The following is a 13,945-nucleotide window of genomic DNA, read 5'->3' as shown; positions in this document are numbered from 1 at the left end:
GGGGAGAATTTGAGAGATAAGCAATACCAAGGAGTGAAACAATATTAGAATAAATGGGATCCCAGAAAAAGACGGGGGGGGGGCAGAAGGTATACTGGAACAAATTATGGCTGAGAACTTCCCTAATCTGGGGAAGGAAACAGACATTCAAGTCCAGGAGGCACAGAGAATACCCCTCTAAATCAATAAAAATAGGTCAACACTCCAACATATAATAGTGAACCTTGCAAAACTCAGAGACAAAGAGAAAATCCTGAAAGGAGCTAGGGACAAGAGGTCCATAACTTACAAGGGTAGAGCACTGGGTGATATACACAATTAATGAATCACTGAACACTACATCAAAAACTAATGATGTACTATACAGTGGCTAATTGAACATAATTTAAAAAACTAATAAATGACAAACCCAAATAAATTAAAATTAAAAAAAAAAAAAACCTACAAGGGTAGAAACATTAGACTGGCAGCAGACCTATCCACAGACACCTGGCAGGCTAGAAAGGACTGGCATGATATATTCAGGATGCTAAATGAGAAAAATATGCAGCCAAGAATACTTTATCCAACAAAGCTATCATTCAAAACAGGAGATAAAAAGCTTCCAGGACAAACAGAAACTAAAAGAACTTGTGATCACTAAACCAGCCCTGCAAGAAATATTAAAGGGCATCCTTTAAGCAAAGACAGAGCCCAAAAGTAACACAGAACCAGACAATATCCAGAAACAGTGACTTTATAGGTAATACAATAACACTAAATTCATATCTTTCAATAGTTACTTTGAATGTAAATGGGCTAAATGCCCCGAATCAAAAGACACAGGGTATCATATTGGATAAAAAAGCAAAGCCCATCAATATGCTGTCTGCAAGAGACTCATTTTAGACCCAAAGACAACCCAGATTGAAAATGAGGGGATGGAAAACCATTTATCATGCTAATGAACATCAAAAGAAAGCTGGGGAAGCACTCCTTATATCAGACAAATTAGATTTTAAAGATTTTATTTATTTGACAGAGAGAGAGAGAGACAGCTAGAGAACACAAGCAGGGGGAGTGGGAAAGGGAGAAGCAGGCTTCCCGCCGAGCAGGGAGCCCGATGTGGGCCTCGATCCCAGGACCCTGGGATCATGACCTGAGCTGAAGGCAGACACTTAATGACTGAGCCACCCAGGCGCCCCAGACAAATTAGATTTTAAACCAAAGACTGTAATAAGAGATGACGAAGGACACTATATCACAATTAAAGGGTCTATCCAACAAGAAGATCTAACAATTGTAAATATTTATGCCCCTAACATGGGAGCAGCCAATTATATAAGCCAATTAATAACAAAATTAAATAAATACAGTAATAGTAGGGGACTTAAACACCCTACTTACTGCAATGGGCAGATCATCTAAGCAGAAGATCAACAAAGAAACAAGGGCTTTGAATGACACACTGGACGAGATGGACTTCACAAATATATTCAGAGCATTCCATCCTAACGCAAGAGAATACACATTCTTCTCTAGTGCCCATGGAACATTCTCCAGAATAGATCACATCCTGGGTCACAAAACAGGTCTCAACCACTGCCAAAAGACTGGGATCATTTCCCGCATATTTCTGGGTCACAATGCCGTGAAACTTCGATTCAATCACAAGAGGAAATTTGGAGAGGGCTCAAATACATGGAGGTTAAATCATCCTACTAAAGAATGAATGGGTCAACCAGGAAATTAAAGAATTTTAAAAATAATGGAAACAAATGAAAATGAAAACATAACAGTTCAAAATCTTTGGGATGCAGCAAAGGCAGTCCTAAGAGGGAAATACAAGCCTTTCTCAAGAAACAAGAAAGGTCTCAAATACACAACCTAACACTACACCTAAAGGAGCTGGAGAAAGAACAGCAAATAAAGCCTAAACCCAGCAGGAGAAGAGAAATAATAAAGATTAGACCAGAAATCAATGGAATAGAAACCAAAAGAACAGTAGAACAGATCAATGAAACTAGGAGCTGGTTCTTTGAAAGAATTAGTAAGATTGATAACCCCCTGGCCAGATGTATCAAAAAGAAAAGAGAAAGAACCCAAATAAATAAAATCATGAATGAAAGAGGAGAGATCACAACAAACACCAAAGAAATACAGTTAAAAGAACATATTATAAGCAACTATATGCCAGCAAATTAGATAATCTGGAAGAAATGGATGCATTCCTAGAGATGTATAAACTAACAAAACTGAACCAGGAAGAAATAGAAAATCTGAACAGACCCATGACCACTAAGGAAATGAGGAAGTAATCAAAAATCTCCTAACAAACAAGAGCCCAGGGCCAAATGTCTTCCCAGGGCAATTCTACCAAACATTTAAAGAAGAATTAATACCTGTTCTTCTGAAACTGTTCCAAAAAATAGATATGGAAGGAAAACTTCCAAACTCATTTTATGAGGCCAGCATTACTTTGATCCCAAAACCAGAGAAAGACCCCATCAAAAAAGAGAACTACAGACCAATATCCCTGATGAACATGGTTGTAAAAATTCTCACCAAAATACTAGCCAATAGGATCCAACAGTACATTAAAAGGATTATTCACCATGACCAAGAGGGATTTATTCCTGGGCTGCAAGGTTGGTTCAACATCTGCAAATCAATGTGATACAATACATTAATAAAAGAAAGGATAAGAACCATATGATCCTCTCAGTAGATGCAGAAAAAGCATTTGACAAAGTACAGCATCCATTCTTGATTAAAACTCTTTACAGTGTAGGGATAGAGGGTACATACCTCAGTATCATAAAAGCCATCTACGAAAAACCCACAGCAAATATCATACTCAATGGGGAAAAACTGAGAGCTTTCCCCCTAAGGTCAGGAACACAGCAGGGATGTCCACTATCACCACTGCTATTCAACATGGTACTAGAAGTCCTAGCCTCAGCAATCAGACAACAAAAAGATATAAAAGGCATCTGAATCAGCAAAGAAGACGTCAAACTCTCACTTTTTGCAGCTGGTATGATACTTTATGTGGAAAACCCCAAAGACTCCACCCCGAAATTGCTAGAACTCATACAGGAATTCAGTAAGTGGCAGGATATAAAATCAATGCACAGAAATCAGTTGCATTTCTATACACCAACAACAAGACAGAAGAAAGAGAAATTAAGGAGTCAATCCCATTTACAATTGCACCCAAAACCATAAAATACCTAGGAATAAATATAACCAAAGAGGCAAAGAATCTGTACTCAGAAAACTATATAATACTCATGAAAGAAACTGAGGAAAACACAAAGAAGTGGAAAAATGTTCCATGCTCATGGATTGGAAGAACAAATATTGTGAAGATGTCAATGCTACCTAGAGCAATCTACACATTTAAAGCAATCCCTACCAAAATACCATCAACTTTTTTCAAAGAAATGGAACAAATAATCCTAAAATTTGTATGGAACCAGAAAGACCCCGAATAGCCAAAGGAATGTTGAAAAAGAAAACCAAAGCTGGTGACATCACAATTCTGGACTTCAAGCTCCTTTACACAGCTGTAATCATCAAGACAGTATGGTACTGGCACAAAAACAGACACACAGATCAATGGAACAGAACAGAGAGCCCAGAAATGGACCCTCAACTCTAGGGTCAACTCATCTTCGACAAAGCAGGAAAGAATATCCAATGGAAAAAAGACAGTCTCTTCAACAAATGGTGTTGGGAAAATAGGACAGCCACATGCAAAAGAATGAAACTGGACCACTTTCTTACACCACACACAAAAATAAATTCAAAATGGAAGAAAGACCTAAATGTGAGACAGGAATCCATCAGAATCCTAGAGGAGAACACAGGTAGCAACCTCTGTGACCTTGGCTGCAGCAACTTCTTGCTAGACAGGTCTCCAAAGGCAAGGGAAACAAAGGCAAAAATGAAAATTGGGACTTCATCAAGATAAAAAGCTTTTGCATAGCAAAGGAAACAAAACCAAAAGACGACAGAATGGGAAAAGATATTTGCAAATTTCTTATCAGATAAAGCGCTAGTATCCAAAACCTATAAAGAATTTATCAAATTCAACACCCGAAGAATAAATAATCCAATCAAGAAATGGGGAGTACAGACATTTCTCCAAAGAAGACATCCAAATGGCCAATAGACACATGAAAAAGTGTTCAACGTCACTTGGCATCAGAGAAATACAAATCGAAACCACAATGAGGTACCACCTCACACCGGGCAGAATGGCTACGTCAGGAAATGACAGATGTTGGCAAAGATGTGGAGAAAGAGGAACCCTCCTACACTGTTGGTTGGAATGCAAACTGGTGCAGCCACTGTGGAAAACGGTATGGAGGTTCCTCAAAAAGTTGTAAATGGAGCTACCTACAACCCAGCAATTACACTACTAGGTACTTACCCCAAAGATAGAAATGTAGTGATCCAAAGGGGCACCTGCACCCCAATGTTTATAGCAGCAATGTCCACAATAGCCAAACTATGGAAAGAACCCAGATGTCCATCAACTGATGGATGGAACTAATGATGTACTGTATGGTAACTAACATAACATAATAAAAAAAAATAATTAAAAAAAAACCCCAAAACACCGATGAATGGAGAAAGAAGATGTGGTATATATAGAGAATGGAATACCACTCAGCCATCAAAAAAAAAGAAATCTTGCCATTTGCAACGACATGGATGGAACTAGAGGGTATTATGCTAAGCGAAATAAGTCAGTCAGGGAAAGACAAATACCGTATGATTTCACTCATATGTGGAATTTAAGAAACAAGGCAGATGAACATAGGGGAAGGGAAGGAAAAATAAAATAAGATAAAAACAGAGAGGGAAGCAAACCCTAAGAGACTCTTAACTACAGGGAACAAACAGAGGGTTGTTGGAAGGGAGGTTAGTGGGCGGATGATGTAACTGGGTGATGGGCAACTGGAGGGCACGTGATGTAATGAGCACTGTGTATTATATAACACTGATGGATCTCTGAACTCTACCTTTGAAACTAATACTACACTATATGTTAATTAATTGAATTTAAATTTTAAAAATATAATAAAAAAATAAACTGTATTGTTGGGGTTAAAACATATGAAAGCCTATATTGATGACAATAATAACAAAAAAGAGAGATAAGGAAATCAATATATTTTCTGTTAATACTGATAGACACCTAACAGCTGATACAGCAGTAACAGATGGATTCTGGAAATAGAGTTGACCCTTGAATAATGCAGGGGTTAGTGGCACTGAACCCTGTGTGGTCAAAAATCCATGAATAAATCTGACTCCCTAAAAATTTAACTATTAATAGCCTATCATTGACCAGAAGCCTTACCAATAATATACACAGTCAATTAATACATATTGTATTCTTAAAGTAACCTAGAGAAAATATTTTTAAGAAAATTATTCAGAAGAGAATAACATTTACAGTACTATACTGTATTTATTGAAAAAAAGTGTAAATAAGTGGGCCCATGCAGTTCCAACCTTTATTATTCAAAGGTCAATGTACTTAAGATTATAAGCAAATACCTTCCACAATTTTATAACCCCATTTTTCAGAACAAAATAATTTTTAATTCTTTCAAATACTTATACATACATATTTCCTCTGGCTGTTAAGTCTTCTTCAGGAAGGTCTAATTTATCCTCCTCCATATTGCTAACTTTTACTTGTTTCACTACTTCCAAAAGCAATGAATCACTGGAAGGCTGTGAGTGTTGGACGCCTGTTTAAATAAATACAAAATATCTTTTAAACACAGTAAAAAAAAAAAGCCTCATTACAGTCCTTCTGTAATTTCTGACTGTTAATTACATCATCATCATCATCATCATCATGTGCATTTTAAGTAAAGGAGAAGGGTAGGGGAATTGGGTGAAGGGAGTCAAAAGGTATAAACATCCAGGTGTAAGATAATGAAGTATTGGGGATGTAATGTGCATGGTGACTAGTTAACAATGCTATATGGCATATTTGAAAGTTGCTAAGAGAGTAGATCCTAAAAGTTCTCATCATAAGGGAAAAAAAATTTTGTAACTATATGATGTGATGGTTAACTGTACATTACTGTAATCATTTTACAATATGTGCATATCTCAAGTCATTATGCTCTACACCTTACACAGTATTGTATGTCAATTATATCTTAATAAAACTGGAAAAGAACTAAGAAGGACATAAAGTTTTCTAAGATAAAAAAGCAATTTACTGGGCCCCTGAGTGACTAAGTTGGTTTTGCATCTGACTCTTGTTTTCGGCTCAGGTGGGGTTGTGGGATTGAGCACTGTGTGGGGCTCTGTGCTCAGAGGGGAGTGTGCTTGGGATTCTCTCTCTCTCTGCTCCTCACTACAGAAAAGTTTTTATACATGATTTAAAATAATCTAGGTTGTTTGTGATCTTAAAAACTATTACATGTATAATAAAAGGAATAAATGTTTTAAAAATGTTATCTATTTTAATGATGGTATTATTTATATTTAAAAATGGGCCAAGTAATCTCTTTAATCTAATTTAATTCTAAAGCATGCCAAAAAGTTATAGAAAGAATTATTCTCACTGTATGAATTTAATAGAACTATTTTTACTTTGTATTTGTACTAAAGAAATATTAAGAAAGAAGATGACAAATTATCTTTAATTGGAAGAGAATACATAACCCAAGAGCTGAAGTTTCTTTTTTTCTGGAGCACATGAAATTTAAGAAGTAATTCTGGATACAAATATACACAATAAATGTAATGCATTTTATAAACTATACATTTCATAAGAAGGCAGGGCTAGTGTAATGGGAAGAACAAAGGCTGTGAAGTGGTAAACTTATACTCGAATTCTGTTCAGCCATTTATTAACCAGGTGACCCCTCTGAATCTGTTTTCTTAACTGTGAAATGGAGATACATCACATCACAGTAAGTATAAAATAAATGGCAGCTATCATTATTATACATTCACCTCTCAATTACCTGAGTGACATAAGAATAGTAATAAAAATAACTGCATAATTTATAGGTAGGACTGGGAAAAATTTACGTATGTAACTATGAATAAAGATATTTCAGTTGTGGGAAATAAAAATAATTCATACCAAATAACAAAACATTATAGGGGTGCCTGGGTGGCTATTTCAGTTAAATGTCTGACTCTTGGTTTCAGCTCAGGTCATGATCTCAGGGTTGTGAGGTCGAGCCCTGAGTCAGGCTCTGTGCTGGGTGTGAAGCCTGGTTAAGATTCTCTCTCTTCCTCTGCCCCTCCATCTCTCCCTCTCTAATAAAAAAGAAGAAAACAAAAAAACCCTAAGTAACAAAACATTATAAAGATGACAAATCCTCCCTTAGTTTCTCAACTGGTTTCATTGCTTAGACATAAAAAAATGAATCAACGTAATGTACAGTTGTATTTTTCTATGTAAATCTGCTTTGATCACACCTTTGTCTATACCTAAGAAGTACTGGCTCACACTTTTCCTAGAACAAGTAACTATTTTAATGAACATGTTTCTTCATGTGGTCTAATTTATTTCATATGGCAAAATTTATTGTTAAACATTTAATTAAAGCACATGAGAATATGCAATGAAAACTGAAAATAAGGAATCTAGATAATCTGATACAAATAGAAAACAGACTTTATGTAGATGAATGACACTACTCCATTAAGAGTGTGGTGAATAAGGGGTGCCTGGGTGGCTCAGCTGGTTAAGCATCTGCCTTCGGCTCAGGTCATTATCCCAGGGTCCTGGGATGGAGTCCCGCATCGGGGGGGGGTCCCTGCTCAGCAGGGAGTCTGCTTCTCCCTCTCCCTCTGCCCCTCCCCCTGCTCGCACGCTCTCTTTCTCTCAAATAAATAAATAAAATCTTTTCTTTCTTTTTTTTCAAGAAAGATTGGTGAATAAAATGAGGATGGGAAACACATCAGGCAAAGAGGCCAGCTGGGAAACTATGTTAAGTTTGGGAAAAGGTAGCACCAAGCTAAGCCATGGCAACAGCAAAGGGAATGAGAATAAGGAAAAACATTCAAAAGATATGTAAGGGAGAATTAAGAGGACATTGTACCTAAAAAGCTATTATGTGTAGGGGATTAGGAGGGATGAGGATAGATTCATGACTAATATTAATGATTCTGAGTAACTAAAAGATGGAGAAAATAAAACTACAACCCAAGATACAAGAAAAGCAGAGTCTAGGGTGAGGAGTAGACAAATGAGAAAAGATAATGAATTCAGTTTCAGAAATTTTATATGGAAGCCTCTGTGGAAGAGGTATCCCAACAGACAGACACGCAATTAGAAACAGTGTAAAGTTCAAAAGGCAGGTAAGAATTAGAAATACAGGTGAGAAAGCATTATTTCGTATATGTATATAGTGGTGAAGTCATGAAACCACCACTTCACAGAAAGCATAGGTAAAAGGCAAGATGGCTAGGAATGGATCTAGGAACATGATCACTTAAAAGGTGACCAAGAAAAGAAGACTAAAAATTGGAAGAAAACTAGGAGGTTAAGCACCAGTGCTAGAAAAAAATGTATACTTACAGAGGAGAATTACTACCAAAGTTCAGAGACAATAGAAACAGTGTAAGGACTAAAAATAAGTTGTTGCAAATACTCAGGAAAGAGTCTCTCTAATGAAGAAGTTTGGGCAAAAAAATTTCTCTAAAACCGAAAAAAAAAAAAATTTTTTTTTTCCTCTAAAACCAAATTAAAAAAAAATTTTTTTTTTTAAAGATTTTATTTATTTGACAGAGAGAGAGACAGCGAGAGCAGGAACACAAGCAGGGGTGGTGGGATAGGGAGAAGCAGACTCCCCACTGAGCAGGGAGCCCGATGTGGGGCTCAATCCCAGGACCCTGGGATCATGACCCAAGCCGAAGGCAGACGCTTAACGACTGAGCCACCCAGGCACCCCTAAAACCAAATATTTTTAATGATATATTTAAGAATACACTTTTTGACTATTTAAATTCCATAATTTGTAAGTGGTTGTGTTCCAAAAGATACTTCACAAATCACTTGTTTAATTCACAATGAATTTCCCATCAAAAATGTTACAGATAATGGTTAACTTTGTAATTTAGCCCACAGTGTAAAAACTATTCTGTACATTTGCAATGGGATGCTTGCAAAGCCGTACTGGGGTATGTGAAACAAAACAAAATAAGAAAATATTTTTAAAATACCATGAATTCTGGCAGGTGATGAAAATACTTACAGACAAAAATAAGGAGCTGATATCTTTTACTCTTTGTTCAATGGAAGTTCTTAACTAGCTATACAATGAATTTATTCTAATACAGTATTCAAAATAAAATAATTTTACTACAAATAAAATAAAAGCACTAGCGTCTTCATGAGTTTTGAAGTTATAATTTGGCACCAACTTAAGTCTCATGCGGGAATAATTTTCTACTTATTTTTGTCTGTAAGTATTTTCAGGTAGGTAGAACATTTTACAGCTAATTCTGAAGTATACTTCAGGGAAACTTAAAGAGCTTTAGAGATTGATGCCACTGGTTCTGTACTATTTCCAATTTCACTTAAAATGTATGAATTTTTGTTTCTTCTGTACTATCTTATTGTCACTATTATACTTGGGGTATATTTGAAAACTAGGTAAGGAGAAAAACTGAGAGATGAAAAAACGGAAGAACATGAGTTTTCCTAGACTTAATTAAAACCAAGAGGAAGTGACATAAAATTATATGTGTGTACCTGTATAAAGGGGTGAGGAGAGGAAGAGGAACAGGAAATTTCCTGGGGGGGATTTCTTGGTAAAAAAGGAAGAAAAAATAGGGGACACTATTCTTTAAGTATTATTAGATTCCAGTCATTCAACAAAGATATGTGCTGAGTGATAAGCATAGTCAAATTTCAAGGAGTAAATACATAGAGGGAGAACAAGTTATATGCAAGTGACTTCCTATATAAGATACTCTTAAAGTTAGAGTTTTCTTTCATGGGTAGGGCCATTATTTTGCATTAAGGGAAATGAGTTACTGTGTCGGGTTTATTTTAGGATGTAAGACTGTAAATGGCAGGCATCACAGATAGTAGCACTCTTGATTAATTTATGGCATCTGTATTGGCCAATATATTAATGCAACTTTAAAAAGATTTAAAAATTCGTACTTGAATTTCATCTAAAACTTAGTCATTGAACACAAGGTGGCTATGATAAAGCAATTTAGTATACACATGACTGCCAATGACTCAACAATCAATATTTTGGGTATTTCACAGACCTGTCTTCAAAAAGGGAGATAATGCACTCAGATGGTTAGAAAGGCAGGGTTTCCTAAAGAGTTGTAGAGACTCTTCAAAATCTGTTTTGAAATACTGCTAAGCTATGTGTGTTTGCACTTTTCTCTAGAAAAAGGCATTAACCCATCTAAGATACTAAGGGTCTAAAAAGAACAGGTTATAAAACAAAGATCTAAAGGATTGCTAAGAATTCTAAATATATCTAACATTAGCCTCAGTCTTGGTAAGCAGAAGACTAAGGGAAAAGAACCACTGTTTCAATGTACCATAATGGATACAAGAGACAGTGCACTGCACATAAATTACAGTATAATTTTATGATTGTAAATTATGTTTTTCTTTGAAAAATTACAATTAATCGATATAGGAAGTCATCTTAGATTTAGGCCAAAGGTAACAGAATTTAACATATACAACCATTTAAATATCAACTAATTTCTGTACAACAAAGCTTTGTAAATAGTATCTTAACATTTTGAAAACGAAATAATTATAAAGTGTCACCCTTCCTTCATGAGTAAGCAATTTCGAAACAATTAATAAAAACAATAACCAACCCACCAATACCCTCACTATCTTCAACAAATAATTAAACAGGCATCGGAACTCACCTAGATTATCTCTCAAAGCACTAGCGTCTTCATGAGTTTTGAAGTTATAATTTGGCACCAATTTAAGTCTCATGCGGGAATAATTTTCTACATTAGCTAGTTTCCAGTGAATTGGATTTTGTTTCCTATGAATTTTCATAAGTAAACAAGTAAAATTACTTAGCTTGAAGTTACAAAGATTGGTTGAATGAAATAGAGTAAAAAAGTATCAAGAATTTTACATTTGTTTAGCACCATTTTATAAAAACAGTCACATTCATCATGTCATTTGACCCAAACGACCCTGAAAGAAAACCAGTGTGGATATGCATAGCTGCAGGTTATACATGAAGAACCCTAAGAAGGCTAAATTATTTGCCTGAGATGCCAAGGTGTTTACAGGTATCAGAAATAAGAACTGAACATAAATCTTCACACTTACAGCTGATATCTTTTACTCTTTAACTGTTCAATGGAAGTTCTTAACTAGCTATACAATGAATTTATTCTAATACAGTGTTCAAAATAAATAACTTTACTACAAATAAAGAGAATATAATTGATCTAAACATAAGAGCTAAAACTCTTAGAAGAAAAGACAGGAGTAAGTCTGTGAACTTGGATTTGGGAATGGTTTCTTAGATATTACACCAAAAACATAAACAACAAAAGAAAAAAAGAGGTAAACTGGACTTTGAAATTAAAAAATTTTTGTATACCAAAGGCTACTATCAAGAAAGTGAAAAGACAATCTACATATTTACAAATCATGTATCTGATAAGGGTCTATTACTGAGAAAAAGAACTCTTACAACTCAACCACAAAATGTCAAACAATCTAATTTAAAAGTGAGCAAAGAACTTGAATAGACATTTCTTCAAAAAAGATATACAAATGGCCAACAAGTACGTGAAAAGATACTCAACATCACTCGTCATTAGGAAATACAAATCAAAATCACAAGATACCACTTCACATCCACTAGGATGGTCATAATAAAAAAACTGGAAAAATTTTACAAGTACTGGTAAGGTTGTGGAGAAACTAGAACCTGCAAACAATGCTAATGGGAATGTTAAATGCTGCAGTTGCTGTGGAAAACTGGCAATTCCTCAGTAAGTTAGACACTGGATTATCACATGACCTAGCAATTTTGCTTGTAGGTATATACTTAAAAGAATTACAAAACAGATGTTGAGGGGCGCCTGGGTGGCTCAGTCGGTTAAGTGTCTGCCTTTGGCTCAGGTCATGATCCTGGAGTCGAGGCCCCGCATCAGGCTCCCTGCTCAGGGTAGAGCCTGCTTTTCCCTCTGCCCCTCACCCCATTCATGCTCTCTCTCTCAAATAAATAAAATCTTAAACAAAAAAAAAAGAATTGAAAAAACATGTTGAAACAAACACGTATTCACAAATGTTCACAGCAGTACTATCTACAATAGCCATAAAGAAAACAACCCAAATGTCTATCATCTGATGAATGAATAGACAAAATGTGGTATATCCACACAATGGAATATTATGTGGCCTTTAAAAAAGAAGTACTGATACATGCCACAATATAATGAAAACATAATGCTAAGTGAAAGGGTTAAGGCCACATATTGTATGACTCCATTTATATAAATATCAAGAATAGGCAAATTCATTGAGACAGAAAATGGATTGGTGGTTGCCAGGAGCTAGGTAAAGGAATAGAGAATGACTGCCAAATGGGTCCAGGGTTTCTTTTTGCAGTAATGAAAATGTTCTGAAGCTGGACAGTGGTAATGATTGCACATTATGAATGTACTTAATGTTACTAAATTGTATATTTTTAAATGGCTAAAATGGTAAAGTTTATATTATGTGTATTTTACCACAATAAAAGGGGTGTAATATATGTGCTATATATTACATTATTATATACATATTATTATAATTCAGCAAAACATATGTGATTTAGGATCAAGTAAATAAACTGTAAAATACTGAAACACATAACATCACTAACTCTAGCTCAAAGAGGCAGTATCAGGAAGACAGATTCAAGACTGAATTCTACTTTAGAAACCAATATTGCACTGTATGTTCACTAACTAAAATTTATATAAAAATAAATTAAAAAAAAAAGACAATTCTACATCACACGGTAAAAGGAAGGGAAACGACTCCATGGTGAAAAACATATATACAAAGCTCTAAACATCCCAGACCTGTAATTCACAAAAAGACAACCAAATTAATTAAAAGCTATTTTTTTGTAAGTTGAATGTTTTAAAAATTGGATGGGAGAGGTCACTGGCTCAAAAAGTTCTAGGCAAGAGTTCTAGAGAAGAAAGGGTATTAAATAAATAATATCCTCCTACCTTTCAGCCCAAGGTCCCCTTTCAGATGTAAGATAGAGCTGTACCGCCTTCCAGCGTCTCAGAGTGATTAACTGTTGATTGCTAAGTTGTTTAAGTGTATTATTATACCTCAAGTTCTCTTGGCGGGCTTTTCTATTAAATGGTTCCACAAAAAACTCCTGCAACAGCAATAAATAATAGCACTGAATCATATATTTAAATAATTTTAAAAATCTGACCCAATAAAATCATGCAGAAAAGGAAAGAAGCTGGTAACCAACAGTATTTTCTTGTTTCATTAGAATAACTTTATTATTTTTTTTAAAGATTTTATTTATTTATTTGAGAGAGAGAGAATGAGAGAGAGCACATGAGAGGGAGGAGGGTCAGAGGGAGAAGCAGACTCCCTGCCAAGCAGGGAGCCCGATGTGGGACTCCATCCAGGGACTCCAGGATCATGACCTGAGCCGAAGGCAGTCGCTTAACCAACTGAGCCACCCAGGCGCCTGAGTAACTTTCTTTAATGAAGCATATGATTCTAACTACAACCTATCTGTATTTTGTATAACTTAAAAAATTAAACAATAAACATGTGAAGAACTTCAAAAATGTAATGTACCTCAAAACAGGATTTTGAAACTCAGAATTTTAAAACTCATACAGTCAAATAAAATGATCTTCCTTTGGGATCCTTTGGTGTTTAAGGCAATGAGACTCAAGCTTAAATAAAGTAGAAGGAAGAGCAACCACA

General features: G+C 35.4%; 1 protein-coding gene across 2 annotated transcripts in view; it reads right to left on the bottom strand.

Moving 5' to 3' along the window:
• Nucleotides 1-13,945, bottom strand: part of NBEAL1 (neurobeachin like 1) — a 179,444-nt gene that overhangs the window by 60,704 nt on the left and 104,795 nt on the right. For both annotated transcript variants that reach the window (XM_036073916.2, XM_078071206.1), the window contains 3 exons: nt 13,216-13,373; nt 10,891-11,015; nt 5,624-5,750 (listed from right to left, as the gene is read on the bottom strand). In XM_036073916.2, coding sequence (XP_035929809.2) covers nt 5,624-5,750; nt 10,891-11,015; nt 13,216-13,373 — 410 coding nt within the window. The remainder of the gene's footprint in view (nt 1-5,623; nt 5,751-10,890; nt 11,016-13,215; nt 13,374-13,945) is intronic.

The sequence above is a fragment of the Halichoerus grypus genome, chromosome 4 (genome assembly GCF_964656455.1).
Source record: "Halichoerus grypus chromosome 4, mHalGry1.hap1.1, whole genome shotgun sequence".
NCBI lineage: Eukaryota > Metazoa > Chordata > Mammalia > Carnivora > Phocidae > Halichoerus > Halichoerus grypus.
Note: the sequence above shows the minus strand (reverse complement) of the source record. Positions and strands in the feature narration are given on the sequence as shown.